At 34.3% G+C, this 26,444-nt stretch overlaps 2 protein-coding genes across 6 annotated transcripts in view; one reads left to right on the top strand and one right to left on the bottom strand.

Moving 5' to 3' along the window:
* Sha (shavenoid) overlaps positions 1–18,667 on the top strand; it is an 82,799-nt gene extending 64,132 nt beyond the window's left edge. The window contains exons 4-10 of one of the 2 annotated variants that reach the window (XM_083041469.1): positions 9,851–9,964; positions 10,343–10,476; positions 11,085–11,235; positions 12,040–12,368; positions 13,118–13,336; positions 13,513–13,615; positions 14,309–18,667. In XM_083041469.1, coding sequence (XP_082897595.1) covers positions 9,851–9,964; positions 10,343–10,476; positions 11,085–11,235; positions 12,040–12,368; positions 13,118–13,336; positions 13,513–13,615; positions 14,309–17,256 — 3,998 coding nt within the window. In that variant the 3' untranslated portion in view covers positions 17,257–18,667. Of the gene's footprint in view, positions 1–9,850; positions 9,965–10,342; positions 10,477–11,084; positions 11,236–12,039; positions 12,369–13,114; positions 13,337–13,512; positions 13,616–14,308 lie in introns of both variants that reach the window. The other variant, XM_083041468.1, reaches the window with a different exon arrangement.
* Positions 18,668–20,766: 2,099 nt separating this feature from the next.
* Positions 20,767–26,408, bottom strand: LOC145938092 (ATP-dependent RNA helicase DHX30). Of its 4 annotated transcripts, none has more exons than XM_083041474.1 (14): positions 26,259–26,359; positions 25,801–25,863; positions 25,530–25,641; positions 25,328–25,408; positions 25,172–25,247; positions 24,471–24,859; positions 24,192–24,379; positions 23,087–24,106; positions 22,444–22,785; positions 22,107–22,351; positions 21,763–21,988; positions 21,489–21,678; positions 21,267–21,340; positions 20,767–21,150 (listed from the first exon to the last, which is right to left on the bottom strand). In XM_083041474.1, the coding sequence occupies exons 2-14, from the start codon at positions 25,848–25,850 to the stop codon at positions 20,940–20,942; spliced, it is 3,204 nt and encodes a 1,067-aa protein (XP_082897600.1). In that variant the 5' UTR covers positions 25,851–25,863; positions 26,259–26,359; the 3' UTR covers positions 20,767–20,939. The 4 variants fall into 4 exon arrangements, with proteins under 4 accessions (XP_082897600.1, XP_082897596.1, XP_082897597.1 ...); XM_083041470.1 differs by having other exon boundaries at positions 20,768–21,150; positions 26,239–26,401; XM_083041471.1 differs by lacking the exon at positions 26,259–26,359 and adding an exon at positions 25,928–26,189 and having other exon boundaries at positions 20,768–21,150.
* Between the last annotated feature and the right edge of the window lie 36 nt (positions 26,409–26,444).

The following is a 26,444-nucleotide window of genomic DNA, read 5'->3' as shown; positions in this document are numbered from 1 at the left end:
ACCATAGATAATTTTTTTCGCCAGATTTTTAATTGCGTGATTTTTTTTGTAAAGCGATTGTGTCTCTCTGCTGACTAATATAAGCATGCGATCTTAACCATCTTCGGCTTCTACCTTCAGGAATACTCTGCGATTCACCGCTACCTCTCCTCGTAAATCTCGGGTTCACTCTGAAACTCTGAAAGGTCACGCGGAGATTTCACCTTGCGACTCTTTTGAATGTTCTTGCTTGTCCGGAATCGCTCCAGTAATGATGCAATCGTGCGAGAGTACGTGTTTCTGTGTTACATAGCGAAATCTAATCCTGAACAATCTGTAAGCATCACTTATGCATGTCTCCTCGCACTTGGTGAAGTCTTCACTATCGCTATACGTAATATGGAAAGTAATATCGCGTCGTACAATAATGATGATATTACGTCTAAATAATAAATTAAATTACTATCTAATGTTCAGCTGCAATATTGAATTAGGCAAATATATATTAGAGATTGATATTTTCAAGCGAACAATTAATTATTTAAATTATCGATGATTATGTAAACATTTATATGAGATTTTAGCCGACATTAGTCTGGAAATTAGTTTGGATTTTCTGCTTAGAATTGCGTTCTCAAATTTTACATTAATGATCTGAATCTTTATAGATTTCTCAAAATCCATGACTCTTTTGAAGAATCTGAATTGTAATTAAATTCTAGAAATTTTTCTTTGAAAAGATTAGTTTCAAGTTCGAGTACTCTAGCGGACTCCAACGTTGCGAGTTGCACAAAAAAAAAATAAAAGAACAGACGTAATATATAGGGTGGACATTTTATTCCATCCTAAATATCTTTTTTTTGTACTACTTTGAAAGAAATTCACTAATCACTTTTTTAAATGGAAACCGATTTTTTTTCTTTTTTAACAAAAGTAGGCCTCGTCGAAATAAATCCAACAATATCTATTAGAGATTAAGAGATATTATAAAATAACATTATAAAAGATAATTAATAGAGAAATGATACTTAAAGAGATGTAAGATCTTCCTAGATACACGAGCATATTTCTTTTCAGCAGCTCTAAAATTATTTCTACACAATTCCACCACTTTGATCATGTCTATTATCTCTCGCGGTGGGTAATTCATTTTGATTTCATTAAAATGATTTAATACTGTTGTGTAATAACTAGTAAATGTTACTACCCAAAAATACAAAATAAAATTTAATTTGAGAAAATACTTCTTAATATATTTGCGGAACATTAATATTTCAAAATTTAAAAATTGTGAAACTCATTTAAAAATCAAGAAAATTTTTAACTTATATATAATTGGATTTGTCTCAAGAGATCTACAACTTTTGTTTAAAAGAATCAGTTTTCATTTTAAAAAAGTGATGATTAATACAATTTTTCGAAAGTAACACCATCTCTAAAAAAATTGATATCGCTGTTTTGTGTCCCCTTTAAAGTCAAACAACTTTTATGCGAAGCATTTAACTTTTTTTTTTAAAGGCGTAGAAAAAAAATATTTAGGGTAGGACATTAAAATGACCCATCCTATATAATCGAGATAAAGGAAATCGAATCGCGCACGTCTTCGTTGATTTCTTACCGCTCATAAATTATCCTTCATTTCGAAGATGGGGATCTATCTCGGCAGATAATCAGTATATTCACGCCGGAGCACGGCTACGATTGTGCAGATCAAAAAGAGGCGAGTGCATTCGCCCGATGAATATTAATCGCACAATAATAGCGTGTCACCATTGCATTGCAATTAGCAGCGATAATGACACAACGAATGCCTACGAAAAGAGGTCTGAATAGTATGCTCATTGTGCCTTAAATCATCCAGATGCTAATATGCGAGATGAAAATCGCGATCTGAGAGACAGAGCGGTGATGTATTATGCGACGTCGTATATTGATTTCGAAGATAAATATCAGTGTCCAAATGAAAATCATAGACGAATTAAATTTTTTTCTCATCCACTGGTGTAGAATTATTTTTTAAAAATACACATATTGTCGTATGTTAATTCTTATATTCGCTTTATCATTTATACGTATAGCATTAGCTACTCCGTTGAATAATAAATTTTTACATTTGAGATAAGAAATTAAATGTGCGCGAATAATTGCGTGACGATTTATGATCTTTCATGTGAAACGATGCGCAAATTATTTGAATGTCGCAAATGGAAAATAAATAGCGCGGACATATAGGTGCGTCGAGAAGTAATCACGATAAATAGAGAGGAAGATGAGAAAACAGAAATCTCTCAACTTTAGTGAGGGATGTGATGATTTCTGGAATTTTCGTTCTCAGGCTGTACTAATATAACTAATGTGTGGAACAAACATTTTGCGATGAAGCATCTGTCGTATTTATTTATGCTGACATAAAAATACATGGTGATACACAATTGGCTTTTAGATCTACGAGACTGAAGAATGAATGATTTCAAGCGTTTCAGAGCGATCGCTGTTTCCGACTCGGTCTGATTCACCATAAAATAAATGGCACTTATAATTATCCTTATCTTTTTACATCCTTTTAATGATATTAACATTATTTAAGTCGGACGAAGAGAGAGAGAGAGAGAGGAGAGAGAAGTGCAAAGTTTTCAAACCTGTTTTCCTTGTTTCTCCGATCAACGATTTGTACTCTAATGAAACAGGTATATAAATTTGATATCATCGATTAATGCGTAAGATTGATAATGCAAGGACTTGCGCGCGAATAGTACCGTAAATTCCGTACGGCCAATATTCATGGGAACACAGGAAAATATCGTTTTACCTAATGACTCAATGTCACCGCGTACGCATTAGAATCCATTTTCGTACCTTGAGGAACGCGCTGCGAATTTTGCGACCGGTAACGCAAGTAACATTCTTCGGCGAAAAAAGAAGTTGCGAGAATTGATGGAGGGTCGTTATATAGGAAAATCAAGGTTTACGGAGAGGCCGCAAACCTTCGATGAGCCTTTCCCAAGCTCTTGACTTGACTAATGCCCGTGAACACCTGAATGCGACGAGGGGTACACACAAAGATACAATTACTTAACGCCACGATCAATGAGCCGAGACACTATTAGCACACTTGCTGTCACGTCGTGGCTCCCAATCGTCATCGGCGATGAATATTACTCACGATGACTATTATTTCAGTGCGTCGCTTCGAATAACAAATAGGTCTGTATGGAAAAGGAACGGTCGGAAGAGTTTTTCCAATGTTTTTTTAGTTGAAGGAATCATTCGTTACACTTTGTCGACGAATTTCTTCAAATCGAGCAAAGATTCAGAAAATTAGTTGTGTTTCTCCTTTTATTCGTAAATTAAATATTTCTCTCAGGCTACTGTATTTTAGTGATTACTCTAGTGTTTTGAAATCAAGTGAAACCTTCATTGGCTTCCTCAGGACTCTAAGCGGTCGTGTCAAGTGTGCGACTCTCATACGGTTCTTTCCAAGGTTACGCGTGCCTGTTTTACAATCAATAAATAAGCGATTCGTGAAGATAACTTGCCGCTACCGATGGCAACGGAACCGAGAAAGCAAGCGTGCTTAGCATTTAGTTGGCATCGGCACGTCGTGGCGCCGGTAGAAGAAATGCCGCAAGAAACAATGAACAACGGTGCCGATTTCTCCTCGGAGAGAGAAAGGCAGACGATCTCGTAATGAACGATTCGACTTCTGCTTCGGATCAGTGATTGATTATACATATCCGTGAAAGGAAATCTTCTGGGCGCTTTTAACTTTGACAACTTTAATTTTGCTTAATCTTTTCTGTCGCAGAACGCAAACTTGAGGTCCGTTTCTATTTTTTATATTTGCGAAACATTAATGAAGGGAAAATAATGTATTACAAGAAAGACAAGTAGTATAGAAAAAGTTTTGTTCAAAACATAATATATTTAAATTTTGAATATTTTTTAAATATAATTATTTTAAACTTTTTAATGTGTTCGAGAAAATATATATTATTTATATTGCATTTTGTGGAGTGTAGTATTTTTTTCAACTATAATAATGAGGGAGATTTTCTTCTCCTTCCAGTAGAAGTATCATTATTTCATATCAAACGATACTTCGATATTAATTTCGCGACTAATCAAACGAATGACACCGCAATCTCTTCGTGTGTCAATCCTAGCAACAGGTGTCAAGGCCATTCACGCAATACACCATCGGTAGCCGGAAGCTAGTAGCTCGCCAGCTTGAATGATAATGATTTGCCGTAGTTAGGTAGTTAGGATTCTTTCATGATGCGTAATGCGTCAGAAATCGAGATACATCATGGGATGTTCGTAGATTGAAAACGCAATGCTGGAATCTCTCTTATATGGAACTTTTTACTCGGTGAATTATTAAATCGACTCTCCGTATAGATCGTAAAGATAATTGATGGCTATACTCGGTGAAATTACACGATCGCGATGAAAATTGGTCAAGTTCAAGGTACCTTCCAATAGAATGCTCCGATGTTAAGGTTTTGACGGATCGTTAAGACTTTAAGAAAACGTTCGTTTACATTTCTTCGATGTTTTCTCGTTTCACGCTGCTGTCAGTCTCATGCATCAGTATATAATCGATGATCTTACGCAGATGTGTAATACACGCACAGCGTTCAGGTTCGCAATTATCATCAACAGCGGGAAGCGCAACAGCATCTCGCTGAATGCTAAACAAGTATGTGTTAAACTAATTTTCTGATCATCGCAAGATTATCGTCGCGTGTCATCGAGTAGCGATAAAATCTGCTTAGCGATATATAACTGGTATATAATTTCCTATACACATTATATTTCCATAATTTCAGAGGACTTTAATCGCATTAGACGTAAAATCATTCATATATGTTACATGATTCTCATTTTCCAAGAATTGAAATGATAACTCTGAGATACGCATAAGTACGCTGTGTTTCAATATTAATTAGTAATGACACTATAATTATATGTATATGATACTGATGAGACCGATATTTAACAACGTGATATTTCTTGTAAATATTTTTATGTTTTAAATACAGAATTATAGATTTTTTTGACAATAGGTCGTTTCATTTAAGTAATATAGTCGACTATTGTTGAAATTATTGCTATAATGAGAAAATAATTCATACAAAAGTTAAATGATTTTGAGGGAAAAAAAAGAATTGATGATCTTGAATTTTAATTAAAGTAATTGTTTAAAGTCATTTGAAGATCAACTTAATTTTATTAAATAAAATTACTCAACTTTTTTTATATAACTCGATTCCTACAATAATATTTGGCATAAGCAATATTTGGCATAAAAAGTTATAAGAATTTATATATATATTTGTATATTATAACCGTATGTAAATTCGCATAATTCCATTAAGCATAATTCAAGAATCGCATATACAATCATTAGAATGTTGCTAAACTGAATAATTATTATTTTATAATGAGTGGACAAAATAAAATAAATTTTTTAAACACTATTTTATAAAAGCATTCTCTTTTATTATCGCATAATGCAAAAGAAATATATATTTGTGAATTTATGAGCATGATGAAAAAGAATCGAAAATTCGGCCGGGTGACTATTATTCAGGAAGTTGCTGAAACTAAATTATATCTTTCTTTTCATTCGTTTCACGGGGGTTCCATCAAGCAGGTTCATGTACCTAGCTCATCAGTTTTAATTTAATTTTCGATTGCTTTGCAAATTAATGATTGTCATTTCGGAAATAAATCACTAAACCGTGCAGTCTGTTGAATTTGCGACCCTTTTTCATCATTTCAGATTTATCTTTACAAATGTATAAATATATGTATATGCATTTTACACTATGCGGTAATAAAAATAATGGTTTTCTCCTACAAGTGTGTATTTAATTAATTTCATTCTGTCAACTCGTTATAAAATAACAACTATTTAATTTAGCAACTTCCTAATGGTCACCTACATATACGACCTATAATTAATTATTTCAATACCGGTAGAGAGAGAAACATGCGAGAAACATTGCAAAAAATACAGAAAATATACGGGACCCGTGTGTACGGCTAACTGCAAATATCGAGGTTCAAGCACGACCATGGGTCAGCGATAGCTTTCGCGCGAGATGACATTATCTATCACTCGGTCCATAGAGAAAACCGGACGCCGCTTCTAGTTTCGTGGATTCATCGTCTTAAGGCGGAAGGGTCAGAGTTCAATCGCGACCGAGACTTTCAGTCGCTAAACTCTTGCTCGCGCGGAGTGAACTCAACGATCGTTAATCAACCGGTCGTTTATCCGACGTTGGATCGCGCGTGGATATCCCATACCCCGTAGTCGGGAATACCAATACGGGAGTGTAAATAGCCGTAAATCGAGAATCGAGCCGCGACTGTTAATTAGACTTAACCGGCCATAAACGTAAATCGGCCCGGACATTGTTTCCTGCAATCTGAGATCGATTATATTTTTCGATCGTGACCGGTTCTCGCGAAGGTCTGCAATGGATGTCTTCGGATTATTAGTCCGAGAAGCAGCGTGAAAATTTAATAAATGCAGGTTGTCATATAGATTATTATCAACAATTTCATTATTTATGCAGATTCTTTTTTATCGATTTGATGCAAAATTATTCGATATTAACTCAAGAAACTTGTATAAATATATTATAAGTTTATGGACGTTGTCGATTTTTGTGTACTGTCATCAGGCTTGTTTTCTATATCGATTTTAATTAATTTGAAACCGACTATTTTTAGATAGAAATGTCAAGATTATCGTCGGAATTTATATGAATAATAAATGAAAAACGCGTATGAAGAATGTCATGAGTACTTTTTAGCGATATAAACAGATATCAAAATCTTATGTATTTCTGCATTTCTTTTAACTTCATTAACTAGCTTCAGTTTATAATAATTGAGAAAAAATGTATCATCCGCAATTCATTTATTTGAATTCTTTATCATAACTCTTTAATAATGCAGAATAAAAAAAATTTCAAGTAAATTTATTAATTTTAATGAGAGTTATCCGAATTAAAACAAATAATATCCCGTTTTATTTAAAAAAAATGAAGGGGTCTCTATTTGTATCCCTCACAAAAATTTATACGCCAAATAATAGCCCCCTGTCCCATTTAATTTAAAAGAAATTTAAGTATCATCTCCATCGGTTTCGGAGAAAACAGCTTGTACCACTCTATTTAGCCCATCCTTTATATATGTATCATGTATAAAACATTTGCATTTGCAAACTGACAAAAATGACAATTTACGATGACACGAGTATTTCACGGAATTAAGATATCGAGGAACGAGTAGAGAAAATTTAAATGACACGGGGCGCGACATCTTCGTAAAATAAGCGCGCGTTATCGCGACGTCGACTGCAATTGCGCGAAAAGTTATTGTACGATATCGAGTTCCGAGCATCATCACCCGCGCCAGAGACCCGATATATAATTTACAAATGATCGGAGGCCGGTTACGGGGCTTTAATACAGGGAATATAAATTCGCAACGCGATGTCCAAACGGACTCCCTCGACGATGATCGAACAGGTTCTGCGAGTGTCCGCGCTTCGCCACGCTGTGTAATTAAATCCGATAGACTCGCCGATTTATCGCGCTCTTTATCCAATAATGTACAATAATGTAAATTAGAAATTGCAAAAACATACAACTTCTCGAGTATGTGAAGTTAGTCCCCCATTTTCTAAATTTTGAAAAAATTATTAGAGTTCTGGCTGCCCCCTCAAGAGTTCTAAAGTTCTCTATCGATTTTAGAAATAGTTCCGTCGTTTAAAGCATCGAAAATATCACTTGAAGTTATGGGGGGCTAACTTCACATACTCCAACTTCTCGCTGAACATTACGTGCCCCGCGCGAAATTGAAGGGTATTGAATTTTATGCTCGTCCCGACGACCCCTCTTTCCCTCCCCCTTGCATCAATACCGAAGATTAATTCGAGGAAGATATTTGCATAAGCAAATATGCGGTTAACCAAATTTGTGAACTCGGACTTTTTCGAAACTGGATAATAAATATCCCACGATTAAGATCTCCCTTTTCCGCGAAATCGAACTTAATACAAAGTCTCAGAAGCGACTACTGCATAAGGCTGTATTTTTTTTAATGAATAAATATCACATAAAAATGTTTCTTACTTTATATTACAAAATTACCATAATTATTTATTGATAGTATCAATAAATGTTCAAAAGTGTTATCATTGCAATTTTACAGATGCTAACAATTACCTACGTAGGTATTGATTGTGTCTTTAAACACAATCTCCCGAGCTTTTTATATTTTTCATTGCAAAAAATACGAAGAATAATAAATTTGTTAACTTAACATAAGAGATACGTGTTACGGAAAAATGCCAAATATTTCTTTTCTATCTCAACGCGAAGATTGATTGCGTTTTGTCTTACAGTCGACGAGTTACACGCATCTCGTGCATCTCTTTAACTGCCGTTACGGAAATTCGATATAATAAGCCCGACGTGATTATAGTGCATCTTCTCAAAGACACCTCGTTATGCTATATTATTCTTTCTCTTTCTCTTGCGAAAAGAAAAAAAGAAATATTCAATACGTTTTGCGCGATCTTTCCTCGCGTTTGCGTTCGTGCAGGCTCGCCGCGTTTCCCCGAGGTCCGCGAAATTTTCGGTATAAACCGGGATGCTCTCGCAATTTATTCAAATGAGAAAAAGAGCGGGGCTGGCTGGGGGCGATATATTTTGCCTTAAATTATAAGCTGTCTCGCCGAAATTATTGGGTAAAATGAACATGCACGATTGCACGAAAAAAAATATCGTCAGGAACATCGTCAGAGACACCTTAATTCTGTATTTTTAAGAAAAACACTTGTTTCGAAAGTTTATGGATTTTTTTTACATTTGATTCGTATAATCTATTTCACTGCCGTGTTCTGCCTTTGCGACTGTGTCAGTACAGAAATTACACATCAGCTCATTTGACTTTTATCAATAAGAAATTGTCCAATTTCACAATATAAGATGTCAAATAAACTCTTCCAACATGCTTATGTCTTCTTTCAAAAATAAAGGCTCAATAAATTGATTCATACTACTGTTTATTGAAAAAAAATTGTATTTTTATTTTAAGAATTTCTCACTTATTTTTAGAATATTCTATTCTAAATAAGTATTTTTAGAATATTCTATTCTAAAATAAGTTCCAAAAGGATCCTCTTACTTTAAGAGGGGAATCCTCTAAAAATTAGTATCAAATATTCCTAATTTATAAAAACATATACAAAATGAAATTTATTTTTACATTAACAAAAAATATATTATTTTACAGCACATTATTTTATAGACAGAGAAAGATCATAAAGACATAAAGAATGTATAGAGCATGAGACCTGGATTCCGAACGATTAAATTATGTTACTTGCATATACTCGTAAACATTTCTCTTAAGAAGTCTTCTTTTTGGTGCGCTTATTAACTTTATCCATTCTTCTAATAAACTAAACCATTCAGTGACAAACACTGCACTGCACTATAAATTGCAACCATATATGTTGCTGCAACAATAGTACCATATAATGCCAAATGAATCGTCTGCATAAAAAACATACGACCTTTTGTTGTTAACAAAAAAAATGTATTCTTAATTAGAAAATGTTCAAGAAACACTTAAGAATATGAGTCTTAAGAGGGATTTTATACTATAAAGAAAAATAGAAGCTGAATAAATTGACTCATATACTAATGTTAACATATAATTCACAGATGTCATCTAACAATCAACTTTATTAATCGATGCAATAATTATGTCATAAATTTTTATATCAATTATAATTTGTACCAGTATTTTTTTTTTTTATTCTCTGAATAGAATCATATGTTTTTAGAGTGCAACGTTGCGGGATTTGTCAGCAACAACGGCTACGTGGAGAGAGTACCGTATGTCTTTCTACCACAACGGGGACAGATAATATATCCACACGCAGAGATTCGCTTTGAAGGTAAATTCTCACGATTTTACAGTTCAAGCAACGGATTAGTTCGACGGCGCAAATATTTTTTTGCTCCACAAGGATAGATTAATAGAATTAATAGAATTATACTTAACATAGCGAACGTGTGCAAAATGATTGGCATTACAAAAAAGAGAAGTAGAGCGAGAATCGATCGCAGTTGCATATTTTTTTTCTCTCTCTTCAAGACAAGAAACGAAAGATACGAAAGTTTAGAGTAACAGAGCCTTCATAAAAATTCTCCTGACGCGCTGCTTCTCTCTGAGAAAAGCCCCGTCGGCGTTCATTTCGCTCATTATCTCTCGCCTCGTTTCGCTCGCTGACGATCGCTCTTTAACACGGGCATAAATTACTTTCCGAAACTAGGTGTGACCACTCCTGTATGCGGGATCGCCGGTGCCCAGCAATTGGGAAGGGTGGGATGGTCCGAGCTGAGGAATCTTTCCGACACCGAACCGCCCTTCAGATTGTTCCGGGACGAGGGCAGGACATTCCTCCAGGTTGGTGGGAACTTGCGTGTGGAATAACTTATTACTTTGTCATTACGCGAGTGTGTAAGATCGCAATTAGTCGCGTAAGTAGCAGCGGATGGTAGCAAGTCCGGGAGAAATATGGTATTTTCATGAACGCCACGAACGGCATAACCAAGATTCAATCGAATCACTTGTATTATGATACCGAACGGTATCATAATAAAAACGGGAAGCTTAAACGGCGCCAGCGGTGCCTTCAATTAGCGTAATTAGCTTGCCCTCGAGGGAAACCGAGAGAATTCTCTTAGGCAGCGCGACGAACATTAATTCGATCTAATTTTCATTTTATACACTTTACTGGTTTTACTACTTTCTTCTGTATTTTATACATATATTGGCACGCGAACATCTCATGATAAATGTAAGAAAGTACAGGGTGTCTTAGAAGGAATAATAAATATTTGGGAGATTGTAGTATCGATTATTCTGATAAAAAGGTTTATATAAATAAGCGTTCAATTCTCAATGGATGGACAGAGATACAGCTATTTAAAATATAAATATCCTGTATATATGAAGTTTGTTCTGACCTGATAATCTTTGCTGATTCTCAATTCTACGCGATACCATCGTAGTGGATTGGCGAGACCGGACTGAGAGATGCTGCTGAAGGGCGAGTCGTGACAGCTAAGCTAGTCTGTAGAGACGCATCACCCAAGTCGACGTTCAGCGGTGTTTTTACACCGTGCGTAGCCTTCAGAGTAGCCGGTTCACCGTCAAAAAATAGTACGTAGTATTTATTAATATACACTACGAATATATTGGATTGATTCATAAATAAGTTCCGCTACAGATAATTACTGAAACATTTTTTCTGAAAACTCATATGAATTTTTAAATCGAAACGAAACAATTACAGCAGATGTATAACAACTACAAGAAAAAGTGGAAAAAGATCCTCATTAATAACAAAAATATGATTTTGCTATACGACCACATAGCTAAAATAATCCAGGAAAAAATTCTGGAACTTTAGTGACCAGTTTTATCTCATCCTCCTTATTTTTTGAACTTTGCCCCGTTAGATTTTCATCTGTTTGTCACTCGAAAATTCATTAAATGAAAAAAAATTTGCATAACGATGCTGAGATCTATGAATTTGTAAAAAAAATTGTTTACAAATTAAAATATCGAAAATTCTTCAAAGAAGGAATTAAAAGATTACTGTCTAAATGGAAACAAAAATATATGTTATATTAAAATTTATTATAAATAATTTTAAATATAAAAATTCAGTTTGTTAAATAAATCGAAACTTATTTATGAATTCAATATATGCAATCTTTTTTCGTCTTACATACATTTGAATGAAACAATTACATCTTTTATATTATATAAATTACATTGCTAAAATATACACTCGAGATTCATAGAATAAAAATCGATTCACATTTGATTTAATTTTATATTCCGGATAAATGCTGTGATTATCTATTAATGAACATATTTGAAATGACAGATATCAGATTGTGTTAAAGAAATGACTCATACTAAACATATTTTTTTCTCTCTCTTTTTCTCTCTTGGCAGACGTACGCGAAGTGATGTTTGCATCGACATCCCAAGTGTCTCAAGGTCTATCAGCTACGGAATACATTGCCATCGGTCTCTCTTCCGTTATCTTGGCTCTCATATACGTAGCCAGCGTATCGTTATATTTGCACAGCAGAAGGGCGAAGAGAAAATCCATCGAGGAGGCGAACATCACTCTCGACGGTCGAGACGGTGGTGGACTGGTCAAGAATAATCCGTTGCTGGCCGCCACGAGACACTTTGAGAGCGACACAAATAGCGGACTCACCGAGAGCGATTTGGGGGACGATCTGCCTCCGAGCGATAATGAGCAGGGTTTCGAGAACGTAAGTAAGCTGTTAATTGCTCAATCTCGAGTAATTTATGTTTCCAATCTAAATGAATAACATTATTTCATCTGAAAGAGAAGAGTTGCTTTGCACAAAAGTATATACAATGTATTTGTACATAAATTTATCTGTTTTTACACAATCAGAAATTTTAATTAATGTGTCAGAGAGAGATTGTAGATACATTTGTTCTATCGCGTAATTGGGCAAGCTTATACGTCTTGTACATCTCGAGAAGATATTACGTACTTATTGAAATGCAAAACATCACGAAATTATTCGATTATCTTTCTTTGGGATTCGCTTGTATCCCGGGTACAGAACCATTCATCTTCTGTCGGATCACCGCGCGCGTTTAATAATGCATCCAATTAGCGCATTATAGTTTTGCGCTCCGTTAGTCCGTACCATCCCAACTAGGCGAAGTGCATCCCACTTTTACAACGTGCCGCTTGTCGGAATATCACGCACTACGATTTCAGTGCGTTCTACGAACCGCTTCCACGTAGCAGGATTCTTTCTTCGCTAAAATAGTGCGAATATAAGTCGTGTTGCGACTTGAAAAAGTCAGTTTTTCATCTCGAGTTTGCGTCAAAAACATTCAGTGGTAAAAGGTGATAAATTTTGATTAATCGCGCGAAATTGAAGAATTCCGGTGCCAAGAAGAAGTTAGATTTCGTAATTTGTAAAGTCCATATCAAGTATAATGTAATGAATTATAGACAATTGCGTACTTCTATCAGCAGATAACATCCGCGATCGTTCATCCACATTGTGTGTATCTGGAGCAATCGGAAGGGCTCTTCTCCGTGGGTTCCATTCTGGGCGAGAGACTACCGGAAGAGGATGTACGCGTCGTGGAGACGGCTGACAACCCGCATCAGCAGGATGTACCGGTTCTTCCAGGTGCTCAACGGAGGAAACTGTACTTCAATCCGGCGTACTTCGATCGACAGCTATTGCTGGTAAGTTGCTTAATGGGACAGGGACGCTGAAGAAAAGTTGCTTATTTTCCATTCGCGCGAGTTTAACGTTTTTGAACTCCGGAATGTTTTAATGGCTTCTCTGAAGTCTATTTGATTCGTTCACGTACACTTGATCAGCGACAAGATAATTTGAAAACAGCCTGGCATTTTTTTAGGCCCCACCTCCGGCTGCTATCGAGTTCCTACTCAAAATCCGAGAAGTCATTTCCATCGCCAAGCACAAGATGGCTGCGAAAAGATTCGTTCCTACTCTCAATGGTAATTGTCTTTTTTTTTCTTTCTTCAAAAATGGATATATCATATTCTATGAAATAAATGAAACGATGGAGCTATTTTTATCATATAGATATATGAAATATATTTAAAATATTATTAATATTTTTCTTTATGTGTGAGATAGATTTCTATGACACTGAAAAAATTATATTCTCATTTTAAAAATATCTTACTTATTTTTAGAATATCTCGTTCTAAAATAGATGCCAAAGATCCTTTTCATAAAAAAAAGATACGTCCATTTGTCATTAATAAAGAACATATTTAATACGTCTTCGTTAATCTATAATTTTAAAAGATATTCTAAAAATACTTGAGAATATCTGTTAAGAGATTTTATAGTATGCAGTTCTTTTACTTCAAGAACAATTTTTTTCGATGAAGGAATGAGAAATTGATGAAGAAGAAAATACTCAACTTTAAACCTGCATTTTTAGCTTCGCGCTTTTACATCCGCAAACTATTACTCTTATTCCTCGAATTCTATGATCTTGCGTTTCTTAAATCTTTTGCGTGCTCGCAATAGCATGAAACAGTGAAAAAACGAAGTAAAGCACTTCGTAATAATACGTGCAGCGCAAATGTTACGTACCTTTCACTTACGATAATTAAGAATAATTAATCTCTTCCTTTTTCGTTTCATCATCATTATCACTGGTAATATCTGACGCACAGGTATCCCGGAGGAAGAGAACAGTTCCGAACGATGCGAAAGCTCGGCGAAGTCGAGCAAGCATCAGCAAAGAACAACGCCGAGCTCCGTCCAGGGTGGTTCAGTCGCGAAATCGCGCAGATCCCAACGATGTACCGGATGTCCCGGCTGTAGCAGCGATTCCCCTCGACAGCTGCTCGCGCTTCCGGTGCCCGAGCTGCCCAGCCACGGTGAGAGTAAAGTGCGGGCCTGGTTGGAGGACGTGCAGCCGCCGCGACGTCGCTGGCGAGACGCCGAGGACACGCGCAGAAATTTTCAGGAAAACGCACGGACGTTCGCCAAGAACCTGGAGTACCTGAAGCAGTTGGCGAGACGCGACTTTGCGACCGATTTGGATGATCACGCGAGTCTCGCCGGCAAATCGATCTCGTCGTGGAAGGACAATCCGCCGATGCTGAGGACCTTTCAAAATATCACTGTTAAAAGCGAGATTCTTGGGAACGATGATCGTCACAGCGTGTCCAGGCGATCGACCAGGTCCATGTACGACGAGTCCGAGTACGATCGTTACGGTCGCGGCAAGCGGATGAACGGGACAACGTTCCAATTCACTGCTGGCGACGACACGATAAACGCCAAAGTCCGCAAGGCCATCGAGAATTCCTTTATCAAACAGATGGAGGAGAACGCGGTCCTGGAGAACGGGATGAAGGATAATGCGAAGGACGACAAGAACAGCAAGAGCGAGGACGAATCGGCGAAGACGGAAAGATCGTCGTCCAGTAACACTGAAAAATCGGAGAAACTAAAGACATCGCAGAACAGTTCCGCCCCGAAGAGATCGAAGAAGCCGAAAGCACCGAGTGCGCCGCCGTCGAGGAAGAAGGAACTTCCAGACATGATCAATGAATTACCTGGCACGAAAAACACGGCGAAACGTATCATGGATGCTGTGATACGCGAAATGGTGGATGTAAAAGCGTTGGATCATCATCATAACACAAGGTTGTCCGATTGCGCAACAATCGGCAGTTACGAAGTGGACAGTCTCGAGCGTTCCAAGTGCAGCCGGAAATTGTCCACGTCGCCGGATCAATCATCAACGGACAATCAATCGAGTCCGGCTCTATCGACGGCGTTGCCGATGGACGAGGAGCTGACGATGCAGAACGCCGTGATTAACACCCGCACCGGCGAGATGACGATGTCGAAGCTCAGCAATCAGATCCTTATCCAAAGAAATTGCTATAACAGCTTACCGGAATTGATTAGCAGCCAGCGACCGGAAGCGTACGCGCTGGTAAGTGAGGTCTACGTGAACGACGGTTACGCCAGCCCGGCCTGTAGCGATGACAGCGGCCCGGAGATCCAATACGAGCCGGAAAATCCGGGACACTTGACCATTAGAGTCCAAGATTCGCCCGAAAATTACATCAAGCTCGACGAATCCGAGTACGAGCCTGATACTCTCGATCGAAAACCGATGAAGCTGCGAATCAACGACGACATGCGATACGAAGGAGCAGAGATGGTTAACGAGGTTTACGTGGACTCGTTGGAGCGGCCAGCGCAGATCTTGCTCAGGAGCAAGGGCAGCTTCCGGGACGAGAATTCCTCCGCGACGCGACAACACTGCAGTCACGGAAGTCTGCGAGAAATCTACGAGGCGAAGATCAAGTCAAATTTGAAAGAACCGCACTCGATAACACTGGATCACATCAGTCACGATACCAAATGCCGAATGAACGGCGAATCGAGTGACGGTACTCTGTCGTGGAAGAAGTGCAGGTATCTGACACCGGATAATAGGCAAGCCAAAAGACAGAGGCAACCGCATAATCAGCCGGACGTGGTGCCGTTGCCACCCAAGGAGGAGATCTATCAACGACCAAAGCCACCTCGACGCGTCGAGGACGCGAAACTACTGTTGCCACCTCCGCCACCGCCGTCGTCGTCGTTTCCGTCAAAAAACGTCTGGGACAGGAGATCTGTCGAAGCGGGTGACCCTACGGCCAGCAACGGCGCTCCTGTCCCGAAAGTCAACGGATACCATGTAGGGAACCAGACGTGTCTCTGCGCGTCGCAGATTCAACTTGTAGGCGATATCGCGAGCGAATACGAGGCTTACAACGAGATGAAGCATCAATGTGAGGACGTCACCTTGATGGGACTGACGTTCCTCGACGAGAGGATAGACAACCGTACCGTGACGAATGGTTGCAGGGATTGTCCGTGCGAGACACGAATCGAGATCGAGGATTCCGAAGACAGGTACAGGTTTTACGGAAACCAGGTTGACACCGAAGAAGAGGTCAAGTCGCGTGAAGCGAGGACAGCGCGAGAGAAACGACCTGCCACGAGTTTTTCCTATCATAGGAGCTTCGCGAAGACCAGGACACGATCTCGGAGCATCGACGATCATTGCCTGGAGGATCAGAACAGACTTATCAACGGCAGCAGAGCACAGAGTGGTTCCAGAACGAGACAACTGATGAAGGGTCTCTCGAGAAGTTGCGATTCCAGTGCCGGCAACGTGATGCTACCGCTGGTAACCAACAATCGGCGAGGTCATGTTAAGGTCGAGGACAGCGGCTACCTCAGCAGCACCGACAGCAACGGTTCCCGCAAACGATTATTGCGACACGACGTGAGCAGCGTGTCCGAGGAGACCGACGAGACCGAGTCGGTATGCGATGGCGCCGAGAGCGAGAGCGGCGCCGAGAGCGTCGGCACCGACAGCGTCTTCTTCGGTAACTTTCGCAAATTGTCAGAGATGTCCAAGAGCGCCGACTCCGGCGTCGATCTAGATGCGAAGAGTCCTCCATTGTATTATCAACCACTGTTCGGTATGAAAAGCGACAGCGCGATAGTCCTGGAGAGAGCCAACTTTAGCGCCAGCGATAGCGAGACTGAGAGCCTAGTCACTGTTTTGCCACCTTGTAGCAGTCAGTGCAACAGTTTGGTATCGTAATCGAAGTGTTCACTTTCACCAGGTGATAGCTCTTCAAAGATCCTCCAGAAAGATCTATAATAATAGAGATATCTATATTTATAATATTATTTATAATATTAGAATTATTGTCAAGAGTTCAATATAAATGTATATTAATCATATATATTCAAAAGCTACAGGGTGGACTATTTTAATGTTCCACATTAAACATCTTTTTTATCTTGAAAAGAAAATACAAATTTATATGCAATTTTATTTATATAAAACATTGTTAAATTCATGTGACATTTGCAAAAATATCAAAGTTTATTCATATTTTATCTAATATGTAATTGAGAAGGAAATACAACAGAGAAATTTATCAAATTACAATATATCATTAAAAATAAAGTTTCTTACTATCTAGAAATCGACTACTTCCGCGTTAAAACTATTTTCAGTAAACAAGTAAATAATTCAGATTTTTATTGTCCAAACTGATTTTTTTATATGACAAAATAATATATTTTCTCTAGTATTTTTCTCACAATTTACGATAAATATTTGAATCATAAAATATTTGCTTAATGTATCATTAATTTACATATACGCACATTCATATGAATTTTTCCATGAGTTATATAATTTTGTTATTTTAGAATATGAGTATTCCACAAACATATCGAAAATTACTCATAAAACAGAATGGGACATTAAAATAGCCTACCTGTATATTAATTAATATACATGATATAATCATCGCAATATATTGCAGTAAAAAATATCAAATTGTGAAAATTAGAACAATTTTTTCAATGTTATCTTTGCGTTTTTAGTCTATTTTTTATCAGTACTGTGTATTTACGTTGTGGATGTAACACGTTACTTTTAGAGTGTAAGTAGAAATCAAAAACTTTTGCCATTATACAGGTAGATAGAATACTCAATTAATATTGAATTTAGTAGGATAACATGCATAAAAAAATAAAATGCATAATAATGCATTTGCGCTATTAAACTTTTGAGTTTTTAAATCAAAATGTCACATCAACTTTGAATTTTTTTTGCAGGATAGTTCTAAGGCCAGTATAGAGAAATTAGCTTAACTAACTTAAAGCTTAACTAACTTAAAGCTTAACTAACTTAAACTAATTATCAAATAGATAGTTTTTATAATAGTTTTTTATAAGAGTATTACGATACAATATAGAAAGCGCTATGCGCTTAAAAGTTCATCAAGCGGGTAATTTTGATATGTATGTTCTTCTTACTCATTTCACAGAATTAAGAATTGAGATTCTTCTAAACTTCTACTATTTTTTATATTAATATATCAAGTAAATAATACGCGAAAGCCCAAATTGTCTTTATCAAGCAACACATATGCGTACAATATTTAGTTGTTATATTATATTGTTAATATTTATTGCAGGAAAATTTAATGTGAAACACATCGTATAATATAAGACTTCAAAAATTTACAATATATGTATAACAATAATTAATTATATTTGTAAAATAATTTTAAATGATACATATATATTATATATTTATTTATATTTATTATCTTTTACTAGTTATATATTATAATGTATTAGACAAGATATGTGAAATGAATTCTCAAGGTGATAGTGTTTTTATCATAGCTAATGATAAGAACATGTATTTATACATTCTTTTTTAAAGCGAACTGCAATTCTTACTATCGCAGTTTAATAACCGAAAATCGATATGCGAGACGCATTATCGGCCGGAAGTGCAATATTAGTCCGTAATGAAGAAAAAACTGCACAAATCATAAATTAAGTAAGTAAGTAGTTCGCACGGATACATTAATACGATAAAATAGAATTATATTGCGGAGCAATAAATATTTACAAAATATGCAAAGATATCTTCTAAGAGTAATGACAGCATAAAAATTAAATAATTAATTAATAAGACATATTTTTTATTATGAACATTTTAAATGAATATGAGATGTTTTAAGAAAAAGATTTGTTCTTTCGAAGATGGAAGAGTAAGGAATGTAAATAAGCAAAAAATAATGATATCTTGCCAAAAAGGTATTAATATCCTATATTTATACTATTTTCGAGATAATACATTATTATATTGCTATGACAATTATTGTTATTGTTTCCGCTCTCTCTTTCTCTCTAAAACTGTTATGATTAGTTTTTAAGAAATACTTTAGAATATGACTGATATCTCGCTGTCTAACAGTCAATTAATACACAAAAATAAGAACAAAACAATGTATTAATTATATTAATACAGGGACTATATTTTACACAACATAATCTATTAACTTAAGATATTTTCGTACTTTTATTTTGTTGATAAAATGCTTGTACTTAAAATCATACGTCTGTATAATTAATACCTAAAATAATGTTGCATAAATTAAAAAAATTATTTTTTTGCAAAGTAATATATATTATGTTTATAATTATCTTTCTTAAAGCTTTATATTATATATTTAATATATTTAATTGTATATATATTAAATTTAATATATAATAAATATTATATTAAATTAATATATTAAATTAATAAATTAAATTAATATATATTTCTGTGTATTTTAATAAAATTGTTGTAATATCAGAAGCGCACGCTTCCATGTACCTGCCAAATGTAAATATTCGAGATAGATTTTAATATGTTAAATATATTTATATGTGCTATTTTAATATATTTTTGCAGGCGCAATTTGCAATATACTGTTTAATTTAATATAAAAAATATATTTTATAGAATGTTTATAGAAAAATTATATGTATATATATACAAATATGCCGTTACGATCGTAAATATTTTGGAGAGTTCCAGAATATTCAACAAAAAATATTATTTAATTTTTTTACTGAATCTTAATGCATTAATTAATTTCTTGTATATTATTTAAATCTAATGAAAATAATATAAGGTATACATATATCTATGCATACACATATTATAGTAAAATGTGCATATATTCTGAGTTATGAATAAACACACAATTTATGTTCTTAACTTTATTAGTATAATTATAATTTTTATAAGATAAAAATTTATATAGATATTTTAACCGAGTTCTGAACATTATCCAAACACACACATGATCGTAACGTAGCATAGTCGAGATTTCATGGCAATTTTGATAATTATTCGAGCATTTTGGCGCGGATAAGTTGGTGTTGGTAGGTTTCGGGTGCGTCGATAAAAAGCGCTTTGCACAAAATAAAATATGTTATCAAAGAGATATTCGAGAAAGCATTCATTATCGAACAATGTAGTCTCGAATGTTTATCACGTGATATGATTTTATTGTTGAATATATCTCATAGTATTTAATCGAAACCACGTTGTTATCCTAGTTACAAGAAGCAGCACGTTGTGATTTTGTTACATACAGTTATATGTAACAAATTCTAAATATTTTATAATAAAAATTATGAATGGGAAAGAGATGCAGAATATCTAATTAATACATGTTATATCTGTTAAAATGTCTAAAAATAAAAAGATGTAAAAATATGTATACTCCACATTCTTCTTATCCCTTATGAATTTCTATATAGTATTCTATATACATATATATATGTATGTATGTATGTATGTATATGTATAACAAGTACATAATAATAAGTTACAAATAACTGTATACAATAATAAAAATAGCATTACTTAAAACTTCAGAATTATTATTATCATTATATACAATATATTATATACATTTAATCTACAGATATTTTATTATCTGCATCTTCTATGAGTTTAGATGACACGTGTAGAATCTCTGAAAGAGTTTCGAGTAATTGATCTTTATATTCAAATATCTGTTTTGAATTAAGATCTCCACCGTGTTCGCTAACTCCTTGCTTCTCCAATGAGTACTGTACTAATGACCACATAATATTCCTAAATTTTAGGAGCACATCAGCAGTCCTAAAAGAAAATAAATACAAGACTTAATAAGAGTTCTAGAAAAGAATAATATATTTAAATAAATTGAAATACACATACTAAAGAAAAAATATAAAGACATACATATAAATACTTACTCTTTATTACAAGAAAATCTTAAAGTGTGTCGTTGATTAATCTTAATTACAATTTCTATTTTGCCATTAGTTTGCTGAAATCCAAAACAAATTATAAATTGTGTAATTATTATTATCTATTACTTACATACACATACATATGTATATGTATGTATATGTGTACGTATATATATATATATATATATATATATATATAATTTAATTGTATAATTATTTAATTACCTCATAACATTGAGTTTCTCCTTGACTAAAAAGTAATACTGTAAGAGGTGATACCATGCTTGTTTCACGAACTACTACGCTGCGTCTCATCTCACAATATGCACCATTGAAATATGTCAAATAAGAAGTCGGCCAAACTTTTCGTTTATAATTAACACTTTCTCCTGAAATAACAGCTATGGCACGACCTCTATAAAAATGAAGTTGCAAGTAAGATTACTATACTCAAATTGCGTTTCAATTTAAATTTCTGTGTTACATAGAATTTACTTACTGAGTTTGGAGTTTGTTGACACCTTTTCTAAGGATTCCTTTTTTAAATCCTATGTCTTTATGTTCTATCAGTTGCTGTGTAGCAGAATATAACAGAGCTCGTACTAGTTCGTCATTATTCTCATATTTATTCATTACATCATCAAAAGTATCACAATTAGAATATGTTGAATTTTTGATCAATAAACGGCACTGGGTCAGATATTGAATAAACGTATTCCGTATCTCTGCAAAATTGTGATTTCATGCAGTTAAAATCATCATTGATGTATACATTTGTATTAAATAGACTCAGTAAATAGTAATCATTAAACAAAAGTTGTAATTTATAATGATATTACTTACGACTTAGGGTTTCCAGTCTATTATGCCGAAGCTTCATTTGTTTACAGAACCTTGGTATTAAATGTGAACTCGTTGTATTGTGTTTGAACCATTGCTTAAATATCCATGCCATTGCGATATGATCACTGGATGGATGATATAATTTTTTATTTTCTCTGATTTCGGACTTATGATCCAGTACACCATAAAAGAGATTGTTTTCACCAGAGAAAATACCAGCTATCGTTATAATAGGATGTACGCAGCTATGTAAAACAAAAAAATACTTATGTAATATTCAATATGAAAAATTAACAGTAGATAATATATTGATAATATATTATTATTTAAAACTTACTTGAAAATGGAGGAATATACCAACGCTTTACTAAATTTAGGATGCATCGGCATTAAAGCCATTCGTTTACCCAAGGCAGTAAGATTTTCCTTATCATCCAAAACTCCGAGATCTATTAAATTCCCTACCGCCTTCTGTATTGCAACTGGATTAGGCGGTTCCAACAAGCCACTCAGAAATTTTTTTGCCTTTTCGTTTGTGTACGATTTTGTATCGAGAACTACTTTTTCTAAAGGATTGCACAACACTTGCGGCAGTGGATGTGGCTCCAATTTTGCATATTGTGCTTTTGTAATTATATGATAACTTTCACCAGGTTTAACTCGCCCAGCTCTTCCTTTTCTGCATTGAAAAAAAAAGTTATTATCTCAATATCAAATTATATTTTTGACTTATAGATTAGAGAATTGGAGAAAAATTTAAAAACAAATTTGTTACGTCTAATATCTACGCTTGAACTCTTATTAACCCTTTTCATACTTAATTTTGTATTTATATATCAGAGTATTTATATATTTTTTCAATTTATTATTATCTTTTTCATTCAAATATGCGAATAATATAGTTTCATTATACAATATAATATATTTATATATTTAATATATATTTATACGTAATGTATTAACTTATTCTCTAGAATTACCTCTGATGAATGTTTGCTTGAGAAACGAAGCGATTGCTTATACACAGTAAATCTTTATTATCATCCCATCGCGATTCTTTTCGTATGGCAGAATCTATAACGTAAACCACGTCACTGACGGTGATGCCAGTTTCAGCTATGTCTGTAGCCAAAATAATTTTCCGCGTGCCTGCTGATGTATGTTCAAAAATCTTGCGCTGTTCGCCGTGCGATACTTTGGAATGGATCGGCAAAATTAATTGATTTTCCGTTTCAAGGGGTAAATACTCGAGCATACTCTGCACCTTTGTAATTTCATTCCATCCAGGTAAGAAGCATAAAATAGCACCGGGCGGTTTATTCTGAGAGATCCATTTTATAATCTGTACTACTTTATCGTAATCAACTAAAAGCCTTTCGTCTTCGTATTGGTTGCGATGCTGATAGTCATACGATCGATATCTCTTGATATTTGGTAGCTTTTCGATATCATTCCAGAAATGCATTTTTACGGGATATAGTCTACCGGGTACTTTAACAGCGGGACAATCGAAGTATTGTTGAAACATGTGCGCGTTTATAGTTGCCGACATAATCAGAACTTTTAAATCGGGGTTCTGCTCAAGAGCTCTCTTGAGCAGAATCATTAGCATGTCGGTATCGATGTGACGTTCATGAGCCTCGTCCAAAATGACATGCGAACATCCTTCTAATCTGGGATTGCTCTGCAATTTTCTCAGTAGTATACCTGTAGTGCAAAAAAGTATCCCACCAAGTTCCTTTGGTAGTACTTGTTCCAGTCTCACTTGAAAACCCACAACGTCTCCTACTTTTTCTCCTCTCTCGTGTGCGATACGATCCGCCAGGGAAATCGCCGAGATTCTACGTGGTTGTGATATCAGTATATTGCAATCGGTAGCATTTCCACTCGAAGCAAAACTATCCATTATAAATTGAGGGACTTGAGTGGTCTTGCCGCAACCAGTATCACCTTCTATCAATAAAACCTGATTGTTTTTTAACTTAGAGAGAATTTCATCCCTATAAAATATAAATAATCTTAGAAATTATATAAATTAAATATTATGTGCACAAAAATGTAAAATAAATTGTACATTTGTTATACCTAAATTCGATGATTGGTAGATTGACGGCTTTATAGGTTTGTCTTTCAAGTAATCTCTGTCTCAATGTTTTATTGCGATCATGAGTATCCGTATAAATTGTTTCTCCAACAATTGGATGATGATCAGACATAGTGTGATGTAGATTGTACGTTGCAGTATTTTCCCGTGTTGTCATGTTCCGTATTTTCTGGATATTACCATTGTACATATTAAAATTCTCAAATATTATACAAATTATAGTAATTATATATATTAAAAATTATAATGCAGAATATTACCGTTTCATAAATCTCGATCAACTCTGTCATTTTGTACAAAAGTTCAGAAGCAACACTTAAATCAACGGGTTTTAATTTTATGTTCCTCATATCTTGCTTATCATAGATGATTGGTTTACCGTTTCTTAATTTGTCATTCATTTCTAGCCACTGTAAGCACTTCATAGCTGCATTCTTCGAAGCTGCTCTTTTGGTTTTACCAATACCTTTAAAAGACATAGCTTCTGGCCATTTGACATTCAAAGTATGTTGCCAAAGTCCTTTTGTCTCTTTTAAAGCTATATCCTCAAATTTTGAAGTTAGAACTGTTTGGTCTTTCAATTCGTGACTGATTATTGTGTAAATAGATGTTAAAGAAGAGTTTGGATCTGAATAGAACTGTTCCAATTCTAAAATTTTTAATTATTTTGTTAACCAAAATAAGTTGACAAATATATAGCTATAAATAAAGTATATAAAGTATATATTTTTGTAAATTAGTTTTGAAATTATATTCCCATATATTCTACAAAAACGTTATATAATTTGAAATAATATACGTATATTAGCAAAATATAATTTTGTATTGTTTCATTTAAACTACAAATGCTTTATAATTCAACTTTTATTATATATATATATATATATATATATATATATATATATTAGAATAATTTTATTTTATAATTATTTTATAAATATAAAAAATTCTTTGTACATACTTTTTTGACTTAAGGGTCCCTTATTATTTCTTTGTCTAATATTATCATAACTTTCTTCCAGTTCATCAGAAATTTGCTGTAAATTTAAATTTTTGCTGTTATTTTTAATAATCAAAATTTTACTATTAATTATAATTAATTATATATATTGCTTACCTTTCCTAATTTAAGATTTGAATGTAAATTGTTTGTATTTGCTACATTTTCATATTTAAAATCCTTTAGTTCTTTATCCTCCTATAATATTAAAACAAAATATTTTAAAAATATTATTTTTAAAATATTTTGTTTTAATATTATAGGAGGATAAAGAATTATTTTTAAACCACTTGTATAAAGTTATGTCTTCAAATGTTACCTTAGATAAATGTCTAGCTTCTGTATCCTTCACAGATCTACAGTACTGTACTGTATGATGAACATGCGAGTTTTTAATTACATCCTTATATGATACATGACATTGTTTCAGCCTATATAACAAAATAATCATTGTTAAACATATATACATAAAGTTTATTAACCCAATTTAGTAATTACTAATTAAAATTGCTAATAAATTAGTAATGTGATGAGTAAAGTCGAACAATGTAGTCAAAAATAACTATCTATTTTTATGTTGTATTACGTACCATTTGTATGCTGATCTTTGTCCAGTAAGTATTAAAAATGCTCCTGACATCTTGTTTGATAACCTGTACACGATTTATATAATTTTATTTTTTTATAATATTTATTACATCTTATTTAAATATATACCCAACTCGCGTCTTCTGAAAAATCTATTTCTAATTTGTATTTGATATTCGGGACAAATTGTGTTTAATTTAAGAAAAATAACGAAAAGTTACGAATTCATCATTTATTCATTTCGAATAAATTCGATCAATTCACGTGGACGCAGTTTGCTTTTGTTAGGTTAAACACAGACACGCTTGTCTCCAGTGACAATAGAAATTAATGGAACGATTTCAAATGTTTATGACATTTATGGGTTACAAAAAAATATCGCAAAAGTATTTTCATTCACATAAAGTGATTGACATGCGTTATTTTGAAAAAAAAATTACCGGTTTCACAATATTCTAACCTCAAACAACGATTGAATGATGATGTTCTCGTAACAGAAGTTGCATCAAATATACCACGTACCACGTGACACGCGAAAAAATTATCTGATTTTAGGACCAATAAAAGAAAAATGTATTAGTCGTAAAAATACCAGAGTTATATTCACTGTTCGTAAAAACGACTCGTAAATAAAATTTTATATATA

Source organism: Prenolepis imparis, unplaced genomic scaffold (genome assembly GCF_030444845.1).
Source record: "Prenolepis imparis isolate NDT839.2.m4 unplaced genomic scaffold, iyPreImpa1.0 SCAF_7, whole genome shotgun sequence".
Taxonomy (NCBI): domain Eukaryota; kingdom Metazoa; phylum Arthropoda; class Insecta; order Hymenoptera; family Formicidae; genus Prenolepis; species Prenolepis imparis.
This window is presented reverse-complemented; position numbering and strand designations above follow the sequence as displayed.